Genomic DNA, 26,869 nt, shown 5'->3' on the forward strand with positions numbered 1-26,869 from the left:
GCAATCCAAATGTATTTCGTTGTAGTTGGGGTTTATTGGCTAAATTTACTCTCATCTCGGCATTAATTAACATATCGAGACTCACACCCAGTGCTTTTATTTGATCAATCACAATCTCTAACACCAACAATAGAAAACTACAATTTCTTATAAATTTAATGCAATTAGTCAATATTTTTATTGACTTAAAATTAACATATCAGAACTTTCCGTTCATACTTTCCGACTTATTTTCAATTTCCTTTTTCAAAAATAAAAGTAATGAAATACTAGAACCGTCCATTCATGTTTTAAATATAAACCTGAAGTACATTTAAACAGATTTCCTAACTTTTTCCTTCAATTTATCTTACACATTTATCATATTCGAAATTATTATCAGATAATACAAATAAATTCATAAATCTGATTATGACGCCTTTTACATTATATCAAGTATAACGTCATTAACATGAAAATCTTGACAAATAAAGGGATTTAATTTCATAAACTTTAAAAATGAAACTAACCATGGTTACTGTTAGTTATGTCCATAACTAACCAATTTAATCGTTGCTTAAACGTCCACCACGTCAATCTGGTCTGATTTGTCTGTAGACTATCCCTTTTTGCATTTGACCTGCCAATTGAAGGACATTATTATCCTATTATATTAATGTGACTCAATATTTATACATTTCGATAAGACATTCAATATTGGTTGGTGTGTTTGTGCGTCCCACTTACACTAATCGAATTATTTTTACGTTTACAAAAAGCCAAGTTGTCCTTGTTCTGACTATAGCTTTCTCATGGACTCTGGGATCGCCAGTATCGCGTTTACAGTTCTAGTAGAATATTCATAGGATAAATTAAATTCTTTATAGCAACTTGAGCACTGCTTACTGCCTACGCATATATTCATTCTGCTAACCTTACTGTTGGTCGCTTAATTGATTCGATGATTCATTCATTTCCCTATGTACATATATGTACATTTTAATCCTGCTCATTGACTTGCTCATTCGACTAGCACGGTCACTTCCTTATCTGCTAGCTTTTTGGCACTACTCTTTCATGCTTGCTTGACGTACCTGTAAATTTAGTTATCTGTGCATGGTGCAATAATAAACTTAATCAACGCTTCGTATTCGCCTTCTGATTAGTACACCGTGGGGGCATTATCTAGTGACGGTTATCAGGACGAACTACATGCGAAGTTTAAGGATTATATTGAATACCGACCACCACATCCTAGAGTCACTTTACCCGTCTTAATAGAAAATAAATCATACAAGATAATGCGCTAGTAATTTTTATTTTATAGTACTGTTGTAAAATATGTGTACACTAGGAAGGAAATATGTTGACAATTTTAACCACTGATTCAAATTTTTATTTGTAAGAGAATTCTTATATTTCTACTTTGAGGGGTCGCTTTTTAGGTCAGAAAAAGTCACTTAATCCAGTACCAATATTTTCTCCATGTGAAAATGCGGTTATTAATAAATAAAAGAAATAATTTTTCTCCATCTAATATCTGGAAGTTACCCGATTTGAGATAATGTAGTACCGATACATGTTAACAACTCATATGTACTCAGTAGAGTTTAACTATGAGTCAAACCTATTGTATACGGACTAATATTACTAGTCGGCTAAACAAGCTGAATTAAATGAAGTAACTGAGCTTGTAATTTACTAATAAGTACTAAATGCCTAAATTGTTAGTCGTTTTAAATTAACAACCCCTTCAAAATAATTCAATTTTATTGTAGTTATGATTAATAAGGCCATCTATCCTAGAAATAAATAAGCACTAATTATACAACAAAGACTAGAGAATACTGAACAGTTGATAAACCATAAATAGTTAGTGAATCTCAAGATGCACAAAACTGAGTTTTCAAGAATCAGCAAATTATAGGTTTGTTATGTTTATTAGTGATCTTGAGTGCTGTCAGAAGTATGGGGGTGGTTATCACTTCCCGATTGTCCACGCCGTAGAAGGGTTCTTCTGGAGGTACCTGGAAACAAAATTAGGTTAAAGGTGGTCTTAGTGACCTGAGAGCGTGACCACAGTGCCCAAGGGCAACTGCTTGAGGTCGGTCACACACAACCTTTTTATGGGTAATTTTTGTGTTAGCTCCGTACTTGTTGAGAACTTACTGCCGGAGACGGATATCCGTGGGATAAGGTGAGGTGTGCATTTTTAGGGTCGACCTTTTCTAACTCCACCCCTTCTTGTGGGAAAGCAGCATCACTGTTACGCTGGATGTCTTAAGGAAACAACTTACTGCTATCACACCTCCGTACAGTCAGCAGTACGACTTCGCCTTCGGACCTTGAGTTTGTTGCTTTCAGTCTTACCGCTCTTCAACCGACCTGTCTGACATGGTAGGATCTTGAGGAACGGTTGTTCCAGCCAGTATAACTCGGTTGTTTCATCACAATAGGTAAGCCCGACCAACATGTCAAGGTAGCAGCAACGATATGGCTACTTGGACCGATGCACATATGTGCCTGCGGTGTAGCTGATTGACTGGTTATATTTATAGAATACAATAATGAGCTAAACTTAATGAATTTAGCTTCATAATTTAAAAAGCAGAAATCTTGGTTATGCGTTCATGTATGTTGTCAAACGTACCACAGCTTATTAAGGTACTTATATACACCGTACTTATTTGCTGTTATATTTGTAAAAGTTGTCAAATCTTACTTTTAATTTGTACAGTAAGTCATCTAATTACTAAATTCTTAATTTTCAGTCACTGAACTTAACAAAAAATATATTCCCTTTTTCCTCAGGGTCTAGCACGTCAAGTTACTGAATCTCTACTGAATTTACTTGGCGGATGTCATGAGAGTGTTTCTACATTAACACAAGATTTACTAATTGGATACCAAAGTTGTTCAACAGCTGTTCGATTGCGAACTCATTTCTGGCTAACAATATTAGCATATGATGCACGTAAATGTTCTGGAGGTAGTCAGTGCAATTTGAATGTAGAAAATGAATATTCTGATAGATCTATATTAAATGCTTCAGAAGCACTTGTTCGTCAGTTAATGTGGTCTTCTCCATCTTGTACATATGACGATGACAGTTTATTCACTACATTTGGATTTTGCTCAACCACAGAGCCTTCATCTTATCCTGAAGCATTAGCTTGGATAACAGGACTTAAATCTAATCTAATTTCTAATCGCCTACGTTCCGTCGGAGGTTTATGTAGTGGATCAGAAGATCATAGTATATCAGCTAGTCCATGGATACCAGTGATTTTACGAACTTTAACGTCACAATCACAAGTCAGTTGTTTTCAGATTATTTTCAACGTTTACCAAAATTATATTTTTATAGAATTTGTTCATTAAATTTACACTTCTGTTTGACTGAGTTTTATTCATGGGTTAGACTAAACATCGGAATATTGATTACCTGAAATATTATTTCTTTAACAATGGCGAAATCCCATTGGAATTTACTAAGTAATATATGTCTTTTTTAAATCATATGATTACATGTAAATAAAAATGTGGTATAAATCGTTAAGGCTTTACCATGTAATATTGAACTTTTCCCAAAGTGAACATTAAATAACAAGTTCCCAGAACTGTTTACTAAAATCAAGTTTATATGCCTTGTAAATGTTTTTAACTAAAATCTACTTTCTAAGATGCACAATTTTAATTCCATGTAAATGAATATTTGTAAAATGTAGTTACGAGTTACAATTTGTTGATGATGATATTAATAAAAATTCAGAACATACAAAGATATTTCCCTTATTGTAGGATTTTAGAGGAAACTTGTTCTATCATATGACCGCCGATTAGAGAGCAGTAACTTATCGATCGGAACAATGACGCGTAAACCCGTATGAGCAGCCTAGAGCTCTGATTGGTCTTGCTTTCCGCCTAGCCCAACCAGTTAAGTCCAGAACTCCAATCTCAGCCTCTGCAATATGACTCATTTATTTCAAACATACTCGGTTTATATATTAACCAGGCAAACCACAACGTACCATAAAATAGAAAATAACATTTGTACAATATTTGGCCAACAGGAAAATGACACGTGAAATAAATATTGACCAGTAGGAAAACGACACGTGAAATAAAAAATTGACCAACAGGAAAATGATGCCATTTCAAGACCAAGGATAGCACTAAACTTAACAGGATAATTTTTGGGATATTTTTCTGAATATCCCAGCAAAACTATACAAAGAATACAGTTTTTGATATAAAAATATGTTCGTGACATAATAAAATAAATTTTAAAATGTAATACCATTACAATAAGCGCAGAAAATCAAGTAAGAAGTGAACCGGATGGAAAAATTGATTGAATTATGTGATTGAAGATTAATAACAGGTTATAGTAAAACTTCACGACATCGTGGCTACCAATAACCTCATATATAAGAAAAATAAATCAATCTTTGATTTTACTTATTAAATATGTGATATATATGTTAGATGGTTATTTCTGACTGAAAAGTAGCCCTGTTTACAAGTTTCATGCATGTTTACATTCACCAATAAACCTTTTCCGTATTATTTGAAGAACTGATGTTCACCACTGGATTCAAATCCTGTTCACTGAGTATTGTAATCAGAGGTGTTACTTTTGAGATATTCAGACCGTGATCGACTAATAGAAGTGAAATGTTTACATGCAAAATGATCAGTTAATATTAACCAGTGTGATATGGCACTCAGTGATATGTTTCTGAATATGACAGTAAACACCGCTCTCTTCAAGACGATCGTTAGCTGATATAGAATCAAGGTTTATTACTCCTTCACAATCTTTTATCATTTCTTAAAAGGAAACACAATCCATCATGTTGTTAAGTCACTCAAACTAGCAGTCACAGTGAGAATTATTTAATAGAATTTGCTTTTCATTAAGGAATAGACAGCCTTTCATTAGTTACTGTTCATTAACCTACGAGTGTCATTTCAGGTCATTTGCCCATAAGTAATACGAAGCTTGAAGTCGTTTACTGAAAGGTGTGTAATTAAGTTTGAAAATGGAATGTTTTCTATCCTTCAATGAGAAACCTTTACCTAAGGAGTTATGAATCTAGAAATTGAAGAGAAATCCTAACTAAGAATACATCTGAAATTCAAATAATAATATTAATAATAATAATAATAGTTATGAGTTATTCATTTTCCATAAAATCTAAATATCATCGACTCGTATGAACATGAAACATTTATTCAGTAATCCCCACTTTATTGCCTTCAAAAAGTCTATAACTCGTTAATTTTTATTCAATTTTCTTTGTTTAGGCATGGAGAGTAACTGAAGTGAATTCTTCTATAATTTTTGATTCTAGTAAAGTTCTTCAATCAACTCTAAGTTCACTACCTGGATCTAATTTACAAATAACTAAAAGCTGGAATCTTCTTATTATGGAACATTCAATTAACTCACACTTTTTATATGTTGCTATACCTAAACCTATGAACAGGGCTGTGTCGAATCGAGATCATCGGAGCAGTATACCAGCCAACAAAAGTGCAAATAAAGGTTAGATTTATTTCATTATAATCATCATATATGATCAGTTTATATTATAATATCAGTATAGGGGTTGTCGAGATTATTAAGTTTTTGACTGAGATCATGAACCGACTAGCTTCATGAGGGAATTCTCGGAGTTCTAATGAGAAGCCGTGATCAGTGGAGCTAATCCATGTCAGGTAGAGACAGTTATCTACCTCAGTACAATGGAAGATGGTCGTGCAATTTTGTGGATTGGTTGATGTTAGACATTCACACCATTGGATGCCGGCTCAGTGGTCCAGTATGTTAGGCGTTCACGCGCCAGACTAAAGTACCTAGATTCGGATAGCACGAGCGTGATCGTGGATGCGCACTGCTGGGGAGTCCCACAATAGGACGAGATGACCGTCCAGTGCTTTCAGGTTTCCAACGATGGTCTAACACCAATCGGTTCATGATCTCAGTCGAAAACTTATACTATATTACTTAATTAAGTATCTAATCGTCTGACATTAAACTATTTACAGCGAAATAATAGGTAATCTTAATCACTTGATTCGAATCTCATTTAATCTACAATCCAATAAAAAATTGAATTTAAAAATAACTAATAGAGTTTTAAGGGCTGGTACTATGTCAAGCTCACATAGGTTATTCTAGCCTCTGGACAGATCAGTCTACTCATTATTCTCAAGCTACATTTCACCCTCTCACTTAGTTGCTCATCAACCATGACTGTTTTTATATGATCGTATGTGTGCGAATTTCTTATCCTATCCATCACATGCCTGTAACTTATTTTTGTTCGACCATAAATATCGATTTACGTTTAGCTAAATTGAGTTGGCTAACATGCCTTCTTTAATCCGTTTCACTTCGCTCTGATTGTCTGTGTTTGATCAACGATTGTACAAAGTATACGTATTCAAAACTTCATTCTCGTATTTGACTCATTTAATTCTGTTATTCGCTAACGCGATCTAAGTCGATAACTGTGTACGAGGCTTAGCGACATGTATATTTCGATAACAATCAGAAACGATCTACCTGGAGTCACTCAAGAGTATCGAAGTTTCCAGCTGAAAACCTGAACAATATAATTCAGTCATCAGAAACTGCAAGATCAGTATTTTAGTTCAGTTGAAATTTTTAGACATATTCTACTGTTTCTCTATTTTTCTACTATGATCAATAAGTCCAAATGTAAAACATTCATATATTCGAATGTTTCGATAACATTTCAATTGGAATAATCGTATAATATTAAGTAAGACAAAAGATATCCTTTTGTACTAGTGAAAAGCAGCATGTAAATTCCAACCTGGATACCACTGTTTTTCTCTTGATTGTTTTAAAAACAACTTACAATCCGAAGATTATATACCGGAATGTATGAAATAAAGAGAAAAGTTAGTTGATATTGGCGTAAAAAATAAACAAAATTATGTCTTAATATACTGATGGCATAGATGAGTTAGGTTTGGTTGAATAGAACTCAATCAATGATTTTTCATATGAAGTCAGTTTGTTAATCTTGTAAGATTAAAATTGTAACAAACGAGAAAAGATTATTACCTTTGGGTCACATGTCTGGTTTCTTTATTAATATCAAAGATTATTCCTTAATAACTGTCCTGAATATTTTAAAACTTACAGAATGATTTTGGGTAGAGTTGTATAATGGTTAACAGTGGAACCTAGGACTCGCGTTACGCTCTACTTCTAGCTCGTCAGCTGGATATACCTCTGTTTTTATGTTGCTATTCTATGATATTTGGAAATATTCAAATTTATAGACTAATTAGAACTGTTAGAAGTGTCCAATTTAATTCAGAGCTTAATGAGCACAAATGAACGTATACTGTGTTTGGAGTTCGTAACAGATGCAGAATAATGTTGTTATATCCCGATAAGAATAATGAATGGTAACTTTTGGGATCCATTATGGACTAATACTATGAGCACATTTTATCGTATAATTATTATGTAACTAAACTGTTCATATTCATGTCGCTCTTATTATAAGCTTTAATTTGACCCATAGACTATTACTATATGATTTACCATTCTTGAGTTATGGCCTATCTATTAATTACTATCTCCCTCATTCACAGCCACTTTTGGCTAAATATTGTACAAATGTTGTTCCATATTTTATGGTACGTTGTGGTCTGTCTGGTTGATGTATAAACCGAGTATGTTTGAAATAAATGATTCATATTGCAGAGGCTGAGATTGATGTTCTGGACTTAACTGGCTGGGCTAGACAGGAAGCGAGACCAATCAGGACTCTAGGCTGCTCGCACGTCTATTATGCGTCACTGGTTTGATCGATAATGTCACTGCTCTCTGATTGGGGGTATCGTTGCGTTATCCAATATACAGGGCACACAGGTTCACAAGTTATAACAAATGTACAAATGCATTAGCCCAAACATTACATATTTATATGGAACTCAACCCCAATACCTTTCTCATTACCCATTTATAAACAAATATTTAAAACTATCTTTTATTTTCTTTTATAATAGGCACTTTTCAGTACACTTTCCTTAGAATAGAAACTGATCCAATCTCAAAATGTCAGTTGATTTACTCATGGAAAAAATGTTTAAATCATTTGGATGAACAATTAAAAAAAGCTGCAAATATTAAAAGTAATAACAGTAATTTATTTAAACAAATAACAAATCAAGTAAGAATGTTATTTATTTCATATTTATCTTAAATGAAGTATAATTCTAATGACCTTTTATAAGATTGTATAACACAATAAATACGTCAAACAGATGATGTCAGTTTTTCAACAACAACAAAAATATTCCTTGTGCTTCTGAGATGAAATTCCTCAAATTTTTCTTTCATTATACAATGTTTAATGAAACTTTACTGAGCTTCATGTTCATCAACAATGGTACATAAATAAACCATATTAATATCCTTGATATTGTAAATATCCATCACTGATGAAGACTATCATAATAATGTTTAATATCATGTAAGCACATTTATCACAAAAATCGAACCAAATAATCAAGACCATAGTAAATGAGTGATACAGGTTTATCCATAATATTAAAGAAAACTGAAATCGAAGTCGCAGAAAATGAAAAAACTCCAGAACCACTGTTAAATGGAATAGAAACTAGGGAGTTAATCGAGTATAGTCAGGAATCTGTACAATGGAGAGCAGTCACCATGAAGAATGACGACACATGTTCTTCAGTGACATTGAACAAAACAACACAACAAAATATAAAACTCTAGTCATTATAGTTCTACCTAATCTTTATTAAATAATGCATTGGAAAACTATATTTTCTATCGATGAATGAACAAAGATCATAATAAGGAAGATATTTGATTTCGAACGTTAAAAAAGTTTGTCCAAGGCTTCATTAATTCCTATGGTCTTTTTATGTAAACAATCTTTATAGAGTTATGGAGATTATTAAGTTATTGATTGAGATCATGAACCGATTGATTTTAGATCACCATTAAAAACCTGGAAGTACTGGACGACCGTCTCATCCTGTTGTTGGAATCTTCAACAGTGCGCATCCACGATCTCGCTTGCAGGATTCGAACCCAAGGCCTTCATGATCTCAGTCGATAACTTAATAATCTCCATAACTCTATACTGATAAGTACCATGTGCTCACTAGTGACTAGCTTCATGAGGGGATTCTCGGAGTTCTAATGAGAAGCCGTGATCAGTGGAGCTAATCCGTATCGGGTAAAGACAGTTATCTGCCTCAGTACAATGAAAGATAGTCGTGCAGTTTCGTGGATTGGTTGATTTTAGGCATTAACACCATTGGATGCCGTCTCAGTGGTCCAGTAGGTTATGCGTTTGCTCACGAGACTGAATTTCCTGGGTCCTAATCCCACAAGCATGATCGTGGATTCGTGTTATGATTTTATATAGTGAAAATTCCCATTTTGCCATTTGGTAAATAAAGAAGGAACGAATTGAGCGAAGAAATTTCTTTTCAATTAGTTTTTCATCATGGCTCTACACTAATATATATACGTTTTACAATAATAATATAATACTCATCGAGTAGATACGTTACGTAATAATTACATTTAAATTAACATTGATTAATTGAAAGAAAGAGGATTATTAATATTCAAAGTGATCAAGAAGTTGCTACGTTGAGTAATGTAAGAAACAAAGAAGGAACAGCAATTTAACGGATGGTCAATAGGATGGTAGTTACGTAAGAATCAAGAGATGAATGTTGAGAAGTTATTAAGTTCAAAAGCAACAGAAATAAAATTACAAAAGTTAAAAATAAAAAAAACGAGTGGAAGAAGTATGAAAAATAGTTCTTTTGAAGGAAATCTTAAACTGATAGCCAGGGCAGGGAAAGTGGTTGTATGAATCTCTTTTGAATGCAAAGGTCAAGTTTGTGAATCATTTATTTCAAACATACTCGGTTTATAAATCAACCAGACAGACCACAACGTATCATAAAATAGAAAATAACATTTGTACAATATTTGGCCAAATGTGGCTGTGAACGTGGGAGGCAGTAGTCAATAAACTGAACATAGCTTAAGAACAGTAAATCGTACAATAATAAATTATAGGTCAAAATAAAGCTTATAATAAGAGGAATATAAATACACATAATATAATTATTGAATAGTTACACCATAAGAATATATAGGTTATATTAGTCAATTAATATGTCTCAGAAGATACTCGTGATTTTATCTTCACTCGGATATAACAATGCGCACTGCTGGGGAGTCCCACAGTAGGACGAGACGACCGTTCAGTGCTCCGAAGTTTTTAATGGTGGTCTAACATCAGTCGGTTCATGATTTCAATCAATAAATGATCTTTGTCTATACAGAAAATTATTTCCAAATTTATCACTGCCTTATCTGAAAAAATCGTTTGCAAAACTTTTTAAGTTACTTACTTATGCCTGTTACTCCCAATGGAGCATAGGCCGCTGACCAGCATTCTCCAACCCACTCTGTCCTGGGCCTTCTTTTCTAGTTCCATCCAATTTCTGTTCATTTTTCTCATATCTATTTCCATTTCCCGGCGTAATGTGTTCTTTGGTCTTCCTCTTTTCCTTTGGCCTTGAGGATTCCATGTGAGGGCTTGTCTTGTGACTCAGTTGGGTGCTTTCCTCAATGTGTGTCCTATCCACTTCCAGCGCTTCTTCCTGATTTCTTCCTCCGCTGGGATCTGGTTTGTTCTCTCCCACAGTACGTTGTTGCTAATAATGTCCGGCCAACGGATCTGAAGTATTTTGCGTAGACAACTGTTAATAAACACCTGTATTTTCTGGATGATGGCTTTCGTAGTTCTCCAGGTTTCTGCCCCATACAGTAGAACTGTCTTGACATTTGTATTGAAAATCCTGACCTTGGTGTTGGTTGACAGACAGTTGCTTTGAGTTCCAGATGTTCCTCAGTTGTAAATATGCTGCTCTTGCTTTGCCGATCCGCGCCTTCACATCTGCATCAGATCCACCCTGTTCATCAATTAATTTATAAGACATTAAAAAAAACAGAACAGTTTCATTGACTTTTCATTAATTCATTTATTACTTTTATTGTCTTTTATATAGATTTTAAAAATAAAAAGTGATTTGTTTCAAAACTCAATTGAAGATATTCAATTATTCAATTATTTAAATCCAGTATTTGAAATATTATTAAAATATTGGTTACCAGAACCAGATTCAAATAATAATCAAAATAAACTTAACGACAAATTAAATAATAATAATAATAATAATAATCCAAGTGGGATCGTTTGCCAGATCAATAAACTAAATCAATTATCTTATCAATTAGAACAATATTTAAATAATCAATCCGATCTTTCAAAAGATGGTTTATTAATTATTTCCGATTTTTGGTTAAATGAATTACCATTAGAATTTTACATTATGAATATATTATTTAATAATATAAGTAGTAATAATTATATAATAATTAGAAGGCATAGTTCAATAATACAAAAAAATTCAACTCATACAATAGTAACACCAAACTCTATGAAACAAAATAACTCACCACTTTTAAAAAAAAGAAATAACACAATGATACCATTTAGTTGGTTGACAAGAGAATTCAGTGTACAATTACTTCATGCACGTTTAACAGGTTTGTTTCTGTTGTTGTTGTTTTATTCATTTGATAATAAAATTGTATCTTAATGGACAATGTTATGACTCAATTGTATAACAATGAGGTAACAGTCAAAATATTTCAAGATTCTATTTGGATAAGGTTAAAGGATGGACACTACCATTTATAGCATTTTTATTTAAGTAAATAGTTTTAATTGCTAATTAACACGTTTATTATTAAACCGTTCAAACAGTTCAACTTAACCTTTGTTTCTAAGTTTGAATAGACAGTGTAGTGGCTTTGCTTCGTTAATCAATCACCCTTGTAACCGTTATTATATAAATTTCAATGGTATTTGAGATCAGAGGGCAATTAGAAGCGACAACTATAGTTTTATTAGCGAATAGAGAAGATCGTAATGCTATGAGCGCATCAAGAGAATTTGAAGCAGAGGCAAATATGTATATACGAGCAAATACATAGGCAAATTTATAGTCAAATCGCATAAGGGCTCAGTAAGATAAAGCAAAGGCTAATAATAGGATTTGAGTACATATGTATGGGGAGGAGAATGAATCATCGAATGATATTTAAGCAATTAACATTTTAGCTAAAGTCTGTCATGTGATCTAGTGATCATAACAGTACAAAGAGATATGCGAGTTGTTACTATTCTAATAACATTGTCTGTTAAGTAAGTTAATAAAAGAGCTTGAACAAAATTAACCATAATCGAAATTGGTTGTAGGATAGTCACTATGATAGATTACAACCATCATATTTGTGTAAACAATTAATCACCGAGGCAATTAATTGATCGTCAAGTTATACATTCAGTTAACTGAAGATGGTAGCCTATAAATATTATGCTATCTTTAAAGGTCGAAAATCTCGAATTACATCTCGTATGAGGTCATGTGAATACTGCTATTATGTTCCAAACTAAGAATAAACTTATCTCCAGTACGCTCTGGCTTTCAATGATTAGATGTGTTTAGTGGTATGAATCAGAATCGGTGGCAACGGCACAGATGCGTTCACTAGTTGCCTTACCTTAGGTCCTGAATTTTAAAAACATGCTGTTTTATTTCGTGAATTCATTGTTTCTTCTCGAATCGTATTGTCTGTCTAGTCTTTTCTACTACATTGATATTGTTACTACCTTAATTTCTCTGGTATTTGCACTGATAACTTCCTCTCGCTGTGTTGATATGCTGTCGCAGTTTGAACAGATGCATATGTGTGCCAGGTTCCGCATCGCTTATGACTGAATGAATGGCTATGCTTTTTAATTATTCTTTCACTAATATTAGTCTGTAGTCGAAGCTGCCTTCAAGCTGAAAATCACTGAAAGACTTGTATCTTTATAATCTTTTAAATTATCAGTTCTACTACCTAAAGACTGAAGTATTATGCTACTAGCTGAAATATATGATTACATACGTTCTATAAGTATATACGGCTATTCAATTTACGTATGTTTGATATAAAAATTTGACTTTCCAGTTTGATGATAAGCTAAATTTTAGGTATAAATAATTTCAGGCCATCAGAACACACACAAAACCGATGACTTATCGGATAACACACATGAACAAAGTGTACAACATAAAACTTCAAGGAAACCAGAAACTACCCGTGGAATTAGTCTCCATCCTCTATTACGTGATGTTGGATCAAAACAACCACCATTACAGTCCTGCAAACAGGTAGGTCGTACGTAATCTTCTCTCCTAATTATTACTACTTCATAAGTTTTGTTTAAAACTAATCGAGACACAAGTGGATTTCTATAAATATTAATTTTTAGATCATTCAACGCTGTCCATATGTCTAAAAATTTAATACTTTTTTTCCATCAGAATAACAGAAAGCATGGTGTAGTTGAAGCAAACAGCTTTTTTAATATATTAGACATGAATTCATATTGGAATAAAAATAAAACTCAGCAATTCATATTGGTAATGTAATTTTTTAAAGTTTGACAATCAGTTTACAAACGACTCACATGGAACTAATATCAACTTTCAAAGTTGAGTTTTCTTTAAACAAAAAGATAAGTTCAATCTAGTTATTTTTTCAAGAACTGGGAAAGCATCTACTAAAGGTATTCTCGGCCATTTCAATACCGAATGAATTTCTATCAAGATTTATAGGTTAAAATACAATGGTGAATGAAAAAACAACCCTTGAAGTTCTAACCTAGGCTTTCTCAAGTCACAAATGAATCAGTTATTTTTCCACTATTTAATAAATTCTCGAACACCATCACATGTAACGCAGACTGATAGTCATGGTATTTCTTGGTAGTTAAGCTACCTTCTGCAGGTTGGACGGGAATCTTACAGCACAACGACCTCAAGAAGTGTGGTTACACCCTGGATGCTCAATTTGAAAGTACTTTGAACTGAGTTAAACCATTCAGTTAGTTCTTTCGGATATTTCAGACTAGCTATGGGTTAAGAAAGAGTTAACCGATCTCAATATTCCTTCTGTATTTTGGCACTGATAACATTCTGTAAGTGGCTCTGAAGAAAGTACTTGACAATAGTACATATTTGTTGACAGATGAAAGACTTCCAGATTTCCAGTATACAAATGATATTATCGTGCTGTAATATGTCATACCAGCTATCCCAATCGGACTTAAAAGACTGGCTACCAGAGTCCTTAAGGATGACAAAAGCTTTGGGGAGACGATACTCAAGTCGATTCAACAAAATTTACGAAAGCTTTTGTTTATCCTGACTCTTTACGAACTATAAATTTTTCTTACATTTGTTTAATATAATTTAAAGTGGTCCATTCTATCTTTTTATTGAATGAATATTCTTAACGGAAACTAGTGATGTCAACTTTTCTCGTAACTTCATACACGTTTTTGTGAAGACAGCCAACAATCATTAGTTCTTCTTTGTTCTACTCTTTACTCCCATTCCATAAGAAATGTTCCTGAACTGTAAGCGATATTAGATGTTTGGAAGTAACTTACATACCAAAATTTAACTTGATCCCCATTCTAAACTTAAAGGTCGTCTAATCCATTACTACTACTACCACTGCTGCTAAAAATAGTACAAAGAGAGTACGATTTTAACATGATATCATTTTCAATTTTGATAGGCCTAGAGTGTCTACACTTTTCTAAAGATCCTTCTTCATTCAGCATAAACTAATTTTTATCCAACTTTGTTTGTTCATTCATTTGCTAGCAAAATACAGGATGTTTACTAATCGACACAACATATATACGTTACTTGATTGATCCATTTATGGACACTGATATTATTACTTCTATTAACTCCAGTAATGTTTCAGAACAAGCCGATAATAATAACCGAAATGATTTCTCTCGTGATACAAATTTACAAAATGACACAGTAGTCATTAATTATTCATTTAAAAATCATTTCCAATTATTGCTGAAAGAACCAATAACACGTAGTCAGCAATTCACTTCACGTTGGATTGGATTAGTAGGTGATAGTGAACTTGGTAAAGTACCATCAGAAGAAGAATTATTAGTATTTTTAAATGAAGGAGTCAGTGGATTAATCAGTCATATTTCAGAAAATTTCCTTTCTTATTCGCCTCCATCTACATTTATTAATTTATCAATTCCTAGTAAGTTATTTTTTGCCTTTCAACATATTTGATGACATTATTTTGTAATAATAGTATAACTTACTAAGACAACTTACTAATGACCAACTTCCAGATGCAATTTCAAAAGTCTTACTGAGGAGCCATGATCAGTGGAGTTCAGTCATGTCTGGATGAGACAGTTCTTCACCTCAAACAATAGAAGATGGTCGCGTAATATCAGGAATTAATTAAAGTTAGACGTGTATACCATTGAATGCTGGATCATAGGTCTAGAGGTTAAGATCTCTCGTGTAAAAACAAGGGTTCTAGATTCGACCCTCTGTGATGAGAAAAGAGTTGCACACTGCTGAAGAGTCCCATATTGGGAAGAACCAACTGTCTGGTGCTTGCTGGTTTTTAGGAGCAGTCTAGCTAAGATCAGTCCATGAGTTCAACTAGAAAATTTTGTAAAGTAAAATATCTTAATCTGTTTAAGATATTTATCAGAATCTTCAATCAACAAGATATATTCGGCTTTCAACCGATAAGTTACCGCCGAACTTTGAGATGTCCTTGAACTTAATCCACAAGATTTTTGTGATTGGAGACTCTATACGATAGAGTTTGAAATCAGTTACTCTGTTGTAGTTTTAGTCATTTACCTATATTCCTCTGAGTTTTGAGTTTAGAAGAACCCCATAATTTCCACTCTTACTTTATCTATATTTTTTCGTTATTTTCCTACTGCACTTAATACTGATTTGCATTCCGTTAATTTCTTCTATTTTCTTGATGTGAGAATTGATAACTTAGACTATCACAAATTCATCCCAATGCTGAGTTATTTGTAACTAAATGATTGATATGTTCATAACCAAACTAAACATTGTTAGATAAGAATTGAGATCATTTGATGACTTACTTTACAATTAATAAACAGTTATTTCTTGTTTATGTTCATTGTTACATTAGGAAACATTTACCCCAATTCTTTCCAATTTTTCCTATTGCGTCCAAGCTATTGTTTTATTTGTTTGTAGACATCACAGTCATTGGAGTTTTGAGCTGTATCGGAGTATTTATCATTGAGTAACTGTACTCTGGTCCAACTTGTACTAACGAAATTTTGTGTGCCATATTCTAGAATGTTGCATATTCATACACTAAACATATTGTACTCTACTATTGGTTGATGTCTAATATCTGTCAGGGGTTCAGTCAGTGATTTTCATCAACAGCTATTGCGTGATGCCTGATATTTATTATAATACTGAAATAAATTTTATATGATTATGAGATGTTATCTCTATTGCCTGTTATTCGACCTTATTACACTTTTTGTAAACCAATTTTCGTATGATAAATGATTGAAATTCACAATAACTTGAGTAAATCTTTTTCTACATGAAGAGAATTAATACATTCAGTTTTATTGTGGTCCTGACTTTTGACACTCAATTGTTTGGAGATTGGAATTTTTTCCGTGTAAGGGTTTTGTTAATATGATGGAATCAATCGAAAATCTATTATCCATCAGTCGTTCTACGACAGTCTCTGAAATCTAGTGTAATAGCTAGGGAGTGTTGTTACGAGTATAATCTTTAAACAACTGATCAGTTTCAAGTAAATACTATGCACCTTTTCAAAATATTTTCTATCTTTGAGTAAACCTCCATTTGCTCTCACTTTTCAAATAAATTTGTTTGGAGAAATAAAGACTTCTCGTTCGATGGTCAACAAGTATTTTAATCTTATACTTTATGATGCAAAATATTGGATATACTTTGTTTTTTAATCGAAATGAAAAAGTTATAAACAACAAAAGAAAACTGGGAATTGAACTCTTTATTCTGTCCAAAGCTCATGCAATTCCAGACATTCTCAAAGATAGTCTCTGTCTTCATCATTTCAAAATTGACTACTTAAATTTATCAGATTACCCCATTTGCTTCAAAATAATTAATCTTTATTATTCCGAATAATCTAATTACAGACTACATATGAGATTATATTTCACTAACCAGTCATCTCAAGTAATTATTTTCTATCCAGGATTAATACATCACTTAATTATTTCATTAACTGAGGTGTTCAGTGTATTTCAACTTCGTAAATTTGTATGATTTCGGTAAAAGATAGTTTCGTTTATAAAATTGCTATAACTGTAACGGCAGCCAATTAAAGTGTGGCGAATTATCGATCGGACCAAAGACGCGCAAACACGTAAGAACGGCCTAGGGTTCTGATTGGTCCCGCTTCCCTGTCTAGCCCAGCCAGTTGAGTCCAGAACACAAGTCTCAGCCTCGGAGATATGAACCATTATATTTCAAACACACTCTGTTTATATACTAATCAAGCAGACCACATCGTACCATAAAATAGAAAATAACATTATACAATATTGACCAGCAGGAAAATGACACGTGGAATAAACACTGACCAATGAGGAAATGACACCATCTCAAGTCCAAGGATAGCGTTAGACTTAACAGAATAATTTTTGGGATACTTTTCTGAATATCCCAACAAAAATACCTTACATAATTATTCGATGTAGTAATGTAGTACGCAAAGTGAGGATGTGAAACAAGCTTGTTGTTATAAATTAATACTAATTACTGAAATAACTGAAAAAAAGTTTCGTCTCATAAACATAGCACATCCTAACCTGTAAACAGCACAGTGATATATTAAAAATCATACTGGAACCAATTTGGGGGGTAGAATCCGAGTTTATGAGAAACTCTACAGTATTAAATTCCACGTACTCAACTTTATAATTGGGATAACGATAGATGAAGATGTTAAGATATTTTCAGTACAGGCAGATGCTTCAAAGCGTCCAACTATCCGCCTTATCATTACTATTATAAGTACCAAAGAAATATATTTACGGTTTTTACTTTATTCTGTCTGAATTTTTCAATAAAAACCCATTTCCTCCACAATGGAAAAAGTCAGAAATTGTAGAAAAAAAGCAGTAGAATAGTCTTATCTTACATCATTCAACAAAAGTTAGGTTTTCAAGTTTTCCAGCTCAATAATTTTTCATATGGGTTATGCTACTTAATAATTTACAAGTAGTAGGATTATAATAGATTATTTTCATAACCGAAGTGAAAATTCTGTCTCAGTTTCTGCATAAATATATAATTGTGTACTTCTCAATTATTTGACATAATAAACTCACCGTTAAACCTGGACAAAGTGAGAAAAATTCAATCCTGTGAATCACATTATCCAAAAATTTTGTATTGGTTTGTGACTAATCAACAAAACAAGAGGAGCTATATGCAATTAAGTTATATTTATTCAGGAGTTAGATTGTAACATAATTTTGTATTCTTGTAACACTTGGTATCTGTTAAACCACTGTTTATTTTGTCTTTATTTTGCACCTTCAAATATCACTTTTGCTAGTTATCTTAGTTTAGAATCTAATCAATAAAGTCAGAAGTTGCTTAGTTATGAACACCATATATCATGTAACTTTTTCTTGACTGTCTGTTTAAAAGCCTGGTTTTCGTTTGCTTGTACACTTATTGGTGTGGTATTCATAGGTTTAAGGCTAGTAGAAAGATGTAAATAGTAGTCCATCAAGTAATAGGGGACAACATACTAAGATTTCGACTAATAGCTTAGTGTAATAAATTACTAATATAGATTATAAGTTATTTGAAAAAGCAATAATCGTATCCAGTAGCTCTTTGTTGACCATCGCAAATTTTAAATAAAACTAACAATTCACCCTTTAACTTGGAAAATTAAAGGCTATGATTTATGATCCGATATTTATTATAGGATAATGTAAGCCTAAAAATACTAAGAATTGAGCAAATACTACTATTTTATGAGACTTTCAGTATTACACAAGACTACATGTGTTGGTAGATAAACATTAAGCTTGTGACTGCAATCAATATTAATACACTTACTAAATACTACTGTTACTGATGGTTTACCAGAAAAATCTCTCCATTATATCTGAAACTAATAGTTTGGTGTTTTAGGAAAAATTGTTATCACAATGTTTTATGAATTGATGGAGACGAAATGTATTGGTTGTATTGTGTTATCAGAAGTATTTCAACAATTATAAACCTTTGAAATCCTCATTATGAGCGAGGAATATTCTCCATCATGTCTGAAACGGGATATAATATCTACCAAGATCAAAATCAATAGTTTAAAGATTGACACAATTAATTTAAAGTTTGAATATCTTGAAGTTCATTTTATAAAACGTTTTAGCTGATTCAAACATGAAACTTCTTAGAAGCAGGCTTATTGAATATCAAGTATTCTTCCAATATAAGTGATTGTTTAACCCATCTTAATAAGTGTTGATTATGTTGATTGCACAAAGCTTTTCACGTTCATTAAGTATGTTATATACAGCAATTTCAGAAATTTTTTGTCTATTTAGTGGGGGAATGATGTACATCGGAGAGTAAATTGATCTAAAGATTCCACTTATTCGCAACTGTCTGCCATGAACATATCAATTTAACGCAGCTTGACATACAGAAGGAAGAACATAAATATCGTGAACGTTAAGGCTTGAAATAAAATCTTTAGTGAAACTTGCAATCTAATATGCTGCTTTCATGAACTATAATTGCAGGATAGAATACATCTAATGAAAGTTGGAAATGTTGCTGATAATTTCAGATATTTTTATTCAAGCTGTAATGTAAACAAATTTGTTGTACATGTCCGCTTTATGCACTTTTATATCACTTACAAGCTATATATATATATAAATCATAATTAATAATCATATATTGAGCGTGTGAACTAGCATATATATACCTTAGAAATTCAAAGTTTGTTTGATTTAATGACGTTTGAACATTGTCTAGTAGATTAATGAGTTGTGGCCCTATTCTAATTTGTTTCGTTTTCATAGTTCTATTTATTTAGAGTTAAATTTATAAGAAACTGCATAAATTATCATTGTTATTAATATTATTATATTGGACACTCCATGTTCTTAAAATCGCTGGTTTAACCTGCATTAATCCATCTCCCACTCACGACATCACATCCAGTTCTTAGTTGTGTTTATCTGTAAAATAAGACAACAGAAAAACAATCTTTTGGTTTATATTATTGGGAGATTTAATGTTACCTCTGTTTTTTCTTGTCTGGATTTGAAATCTTGGTGTATTAAGTTTAAAATAAATATTTTTTTTATCTGGGTAAAGAAAAGTTATATGGACTAATTGGAATAAATGACAATGTAGAATTGAATATATTGCTTTTTCTAGGCGCCATTGTTTTTCTTTGTTATTCATTTTTGTGTGGTTTTCTTTCTTTCTTATTCCTTTATTTCTTCTGCATCATCATCATCATCATCATCACTTTCAGATTCAAACAGATTAAATAACTCCACTTAAGTGAATTTTATCATAACAACTGGTTGAAAAGTATCAAAGACCCTAATCAAATATGCTTTATATCATCAGTTACAGGATGGATAGCATATGATTCTTATTCTAGAGTCCTTGTATAGATCAACGCAAGTTATAAATTTGAATGTTTATCAGACTATTATTGAACAGTTGAATTTATGAGCCGATCTAAGTTTGACCACCATAGAAAACATGAAAGCACTGAACGGCCGTTTCGTCCTAGTATGAGACTCTCCAGCAATGCGCATCCACGATCACATATGAAAGGGACTCGAAACCAGGATCTTCAGTCTCGTGCGTAAATGCTTAACCTCTAGATCACTGAGCCAGCATCCAGCTGTAATAATATCTAGTGTGACAGTTACCCACCCAAGATAATGGAAGATGTTAGCGTAATATTGTGGATTGGTCGACGTTAGACATAAACATCGTTGGATGCCGGCTCAGTTTTCTGGAAGTTAAGCATTCGTGCGCGAGACCGAAAATCCTGGTTTCGACTCCGTTTGGTGTGGGATGGTGTATGCTCACTGCTGAGGAGTCTCATGGTGGTGGTCAAAATAAGATTGATTCATGAATTCAACTGTTACAATACTACAATTTCCACAAACCCCAATTCTGATATTACAGATATTGTATGAAATCAATGAACCCTTGTTTCTTATTATTATGCTCATGTAGATTCATTTTTCTTTGTGAAATCGAAACAAAGACTTGAATTAGTATTCAAAGAATATTCAGAATTATTTGCTTAGTTGAAACAGCAATATACTGCTTAATGTAACGTCAACTGAATCTATATTTTATTTTACGTTCAATACTGAATATGATCTTTCAATACAAATAATTTGATTTGTAATATACTTAAGCAAACAGTCATAATCTTTTTTATTGTAAAAAAGGAAAAGTATTGTTCAAGAAACTTTTTTATCAGGATTCCAATTCGTGATATTAACCCTTCAAAAACAAGATTAAATTACTACAATATTTTATATGCCCTTCGTTTTATTCTGTTTATTTATCTCTGATTTCATAGATTGCCATTTAATATGTCTTCTGGATAAAATTTACACAAGAACTAGCCGCCTTAGACAGATTAAACTTAATGCTCACAAAACGTAAGTTGTTTTTTTTACTCTGAATATTGTTATCAACCACTAATTTTGTTAAATAAAAACGTCAGAATGGGTTTTGTTGAGATCTTAGTAATTTCAATAGTTGAAATCATGAGTCAATTGAAGCTAGACTACCATGGAAAACCTGGAAGCATTGGACGGCCGTTTCGTCCTAGTATGGGACTCCCCAGCAGTGTGCATCCACAATCCCGTCGTCGCAAGACTCAAACCTAGGACCTACCAGTCTCGCGCGCGAGTGCTTAACCATGAAATCACTGAGCCGGCATCCAACGGTGTTAATGTTTAAACTCAACCAATCCACGAAATTGCGCCGTCGTACACCGTTGTCTTCAGTGAGCTGATATCTCACAACAGACCTGGTTGGACTCCACTGGTCACGGCTTCTCACTAGACATTAACACCATTGGATGTCGGCTCAGTGATTTCATGGTTAGGCGCTCGCGCGCGAGACTGATAGTTCCTAGGTTTGAGTCTCGCGGCGACGGGATCGTGGATGCACACTGCTGGGGAGTCCCATACCAGGACGAAACGGCCGTCCAATGCTTCCAGGTTTTCCATGGTAGTCTAACTCCAATTGACTCATGATTTCAACTATTAAAATAAATAAAAATGATTTATTTTCCAAATAATTCTTATTATTTTCAAACTATTGGAAAAAAAACAGTTCAGTACATATTTACACTTGTTCTTTAGAGGATTTGTAGTGTCGGTTGCTATGCCAGCCCACACAGATTATTCTAGCTTCCGGACAGGTCAGTCTATTCATTCTTCATGAGTCATATTTTGGCCGTGTTAATTATTCGCATATCAACCTTGACTTTTTTGTGTAAGCGTATGTGTGTTCATCTCTTATCTTACTCATCACATCCTGTAACTTCTTTTTGTTTGACTATAAATATCGATTTACTCTTGGTTAAACTGAGTTGGATCACTCTCCTTCTCCATCGCACGTCGTTACGTTTTTGCTTCTCTTTCCGATCAACGATTGAACAAATTATATGTATCCAAAAATCCATTCTCGTATTTGACTTATTGAATTCCATTATTCACCAACGTGACTTGAGTCGATGATAAAATAAGAGGATAGCTAGGATGTATATTTCGACAGCAATATTTCAATAACAATCAGTCATACGACCCTAGTGGAGTCAGATCTCGGGCCACTAAATGGTGAGCGCGTCGACAACGAACCTAACGCAGCAAACTACGTCGATGATAAACCTTCTGCACTTCATGCTTTCGACGAACAAACTCAGTGAAGTCAGCTCAATCGATAAACAATGCAGTTTACGACCATACGACCAAATCGAAGAGAGATCATGGCACCACTAAAGTGGTAAGCTCGATTTCAAACTAAACACACCCTGAAAATCAGCGCAGACGGTGAACATCTCGAATTATATGCGTCCGATAAACGAACGAAGTGGCTGATTTAATTGACGAGCGACTTAACCGACTCAATCTCTGATCGCATGCATTCATCGAAGCCAGTACAGCAGCGACATGGACATGTTCAAATCGTATTATCTTATCGGTACTTTGTCTTCGTGTCAACTCTGCTCACTGATCTATTTGGCGGATTTTTCCATTATGATTTCAATAATAATCATATTTATATTGTCACACTAATTTTATGTTATTACCTAATGTGGAATTATTATTTTTGTTCGTGCTGACATTAAATTTTGACATTTACGCAAACATATCACTCACCAAACAAACTATAATTTTATGAACATTCCATTGACGTTATGAGATTTGAAACACACTGGACTATTTTTTTTATTATTCAATAACAAAATTTTCTTGTCTTAAGTGAGTCCATCCAACTTTTTCCATGTTATTTTTGCCCCATTTGTACACACATTCACATAGTCGAGGTCATTTTTATGTTATCATACCACGCATTTTTCATCTCGATGTCGTCTTCTATTATGTCTATGGTTGCCTTTAATCCTAATAAGCCTTTCGCTAAGACCGATCAGTTTTAGTATGTTCTGGACCATTTATCACACTAAGGGTTTAATTATTATCGTTTATTTTTTTGGGTATATGGCTGTCATGTGTCATATATTTCCGGAATATTTACTAGCCGCTCATACACTGAACAACCTGCAACCTGCTAAGCAAATTAGCAGTCTAGCAACACGTGCATGCACACAAATCATCAGTCGAAGCAGCCAACCGAACCTCCTGCACGCTGATAACGGCATGGTTGCAACTACCACAACTCTGACAAAGGTCAGCATCTCTGTCATAAACATGAGTTTGAAGTCATACTTCTGGTAGTAGGGATTTATGTCTTCGAAATACAACTAATGTTCATTCATCTCATTGGTACGCAGCAATCGTCGTTTCTCTACTTTTTCAACGACAATCTAAACCGAACTTCAGTCATTTTTCTAAAATCAATTATCTTTACTTTAATGTCTATATACACATCAGATATTCGACGCCGTATTACTAGCCGATTAGTAACGATTAGGTTCATTTTATATACTCGTCCACATATACGACTGCATACTACATCATTCATTACATACAAACATCACTTAGTTACTGCAATTAATATTCTATTCCCGTCACATTGCATGTTAGAACATAAAGTTTAGAGCATGTCTCTGAAAGATGCACTCTTGTTCGTCACATCCATGTCAGTCTCACTCGCTGACATCGATAATCATATGTATTGATATTTTTATCATACCATAGTACGGTTTCTTAGCAAAAGAGTTTGAGCGCATATCCTTCAAACGACATAAATCACGCCAGGCTTTACGACCAAAAAGGAATACGCCCCGCAGTCACTATTCTGTCTCTTTGGTCATTCTACTAATACATATTTAACGATAACTCGGTGTCTCTGGTTATGACGCAAACGGCAACATACAATGACTTCGCATTTTATGATTATTATCGATTGCATCACTCATCGACGCAGTTATCATTTTACAGCTGGATTATTTTTATCCCACATAAACTCCACATATGTAAATGCAAATCCGTTAATCGCTAATCGACGCTCTTTACTCTACTGCGGCTTATTAGAACATCTTCATATTTCACTGTTCTTTATCCGTACATTCAATCGATCTGTAATCCAGTTTGGTTTGCTGGTACACTTAACTTGATTCTATGTTGATTAGTTTAGTACATGAATTTTCAATAACAAATGGTAATAAACATTGAAATTAGGTTCAAGACTACATAAATAATGACTTGATGTTCAGGTCACGACTACGTGAAATCAAATCATAATTATTTATTTTTAAGAACAAAAGATACCAAAGTTTAAAACTATTTAACTCTTTTTATATTCGGTAACTAAAATTGTTAGAATCAGTAATTAGAAAATAAAAATACTTATCAAGAGATATTATTTGCTCATTTACACTAATAATATTTGGCTTAATACCAAAATTTTTTGTAAACTAAGAACTACGTTAGATATATCAGCCAGCATCTATATTGATTGTTAGTTATCTTAAGCTTAAAATACAGAAGTCTTTCTCAGTATTGAGTCACAAGCAAATGAACTTGACATATGAAATGACATTCTACCTATGATAGATCTGTTTTAAATTGAGAATACTTTAAATGTTTCTCTTCGAAACATTTGGTAGATATCAATGCTACTATTCAATTTTGTATTGTTTGTTTGAATCTTCCCGTTGATGTTTAGGACTGCAGTTGATCAGTCACTTATTGGCATATGTGCAACCTGTGTGCATTGTTTCGATATTGTTTTAAATTACATGCATTATATGCAACGATGGGTGGCAGCTAGCATCCATCCAGCTGATGAGTCTCAAATACGACTAAACGCGTATCCTGGATTCTACTGCTAGCCACCATCCATCTTTACCATTCAATTGTCAAAAGTCATTATAGTCCATAGATTGAAAGATACAATTTAGTTGTTGAACTTGATAAATAAATATCTTAGTAAATTTTGTATTATTATGCTATACGATTATCGCGAACTAGGATTGCCAATTTAGATATGCTAACCTGTACGACCAAACTAATGGCGCATACAACCGTACGAGCAGCCTAAATTTCTGATTGGTCCTTTCTCCGCCTAGTCCTGTCTGTTAAGTCAAGAACGCCAATTTCAGCCTCAGCGATACGAATCGTATATTTCAAACATACTGAGTTTATATGCAAACAAATCAGACCACATCACACCATAAAACAGAAAATAACATTTATACAAAATCAAACCAAAAAGTGACTATGATTGTGAGAAACTGTTACTAATAAATTGGGAGTATCTCAAGAATAGTAAATCGTGTGATAATAGTCAATAGGTCAAATAAAAGCTTATAATGAGAGGAATATAAATATACATGTAATATAGTTACTTAATGGTCATATGATAAGGATATTCATGTAATATCAGTCCACAAATAATTCTCAACGATTATCACTCATTTATTCTCGTCCGGATATAACAGTAAAACTATTTGATAACGTTTTTTCCTATGTTATTTAAAATTGAACGAAGTATACCTCTTAATGAATCACTGACTGAACTATGTGGGCTTTGGTTACAGAACCAACGTGAGTTCTAATGAATTTCTGTGAAGAAATATAAAACTTAACCACATAATGGTTTGTTAATATGATGCAGCTGTTCAATACTAAAGTTTTATTTTCTGTTATGGCACATAAAAATAAATAAAACTTGAATTCATGTAATAATAAACACTGAATCTTGATTTTACTGGATGAAATTTAGAGAATCTTAAGTATTTTATATGCTTAAGTATATATTCTAAAACTGAAATACATGCCTACCCATAGAACAACTGAAAACAAAGTACTTTACGAGGATCCGATTATAAATCATAGATATCATCACCAAATAACCAATTATTTTGAAATATAAGGCTATTTAGTGTTTACAAAATTTTTTTCACTGTTGATTGATGTTTACTTTACTAGGATAACGGAATATGAACTAGAACAACCACTGTCTACAGCTATCATTTCCACATTAGTTGGGTCACGTTCTACAATCCTGCTCCAATGGTCTACGCGACTACATTGGAATCAGTTTAGAATGGGAAAATTGATAAAACGTAAGTAATTATTTATTGATTTTAGTTTCGAGATAAATTAGATAA

At 33.1% G+C, this 26,869-nt stretch overlaps 1 protein-coding gene across 1 annotated transcript in view; it reads left to right on the plus strand.

The window, feature by feature from the left end:
- The window catches only part of TTC40 (Cilia- and flagella-associated protein 46), a gene marked incomplete at both ends in the record, with an annotated part of 102,767 nt that overhangs the window by 72,147 nt on the left and 3,751 nt on the right, over positions 1–26,869 (plus strand). Inside the window, 8 exons of the mRNA XM_051219317.1 lie at positions 2,791–3,294; positions 5,290–5,530; positions 8,038–8,201; positions 11,101–11,641; positions 13,154–13,317; positions 14,821–15,232; positions 21,641–21,722; positions 26,688–26,824. Of these exons, the coding sequence (XP_051066262.1) occupies positions 2,791–3,294; positions 5,290–5,530; positions 8,038–8,201; positions 11,101–11,641; positions 13,154–13,317; positions 14,821–15,232; positions 21,641–21,722; positions 26,688–26,824 (2,245 nt within the window). The remainder of the gene's footprint in view (positions 1–2,790; positions 3,295–5,289; positions 5,531–8,037; positions 8,202–11,100; positions 11,642–13,153; positions 13,318–14,820; positions 15,233–21,640; positions 21,723–26,687; positions 26,825–26,869) is intronic.

This window comes from Schistosoma haematobium, chromosome 4 (genome assembly GCF_000699445.3).
Source record: "Schistosoma haematobium chromosome 4, whole genome shotgun sequence".
Lineage (NCBI taxonomy): Eukaryota > Metazoa > Platyhelminthes > Trematoda > Strigeidida > Schistosomatidae > Schistosoma > Schistosoma haematobium.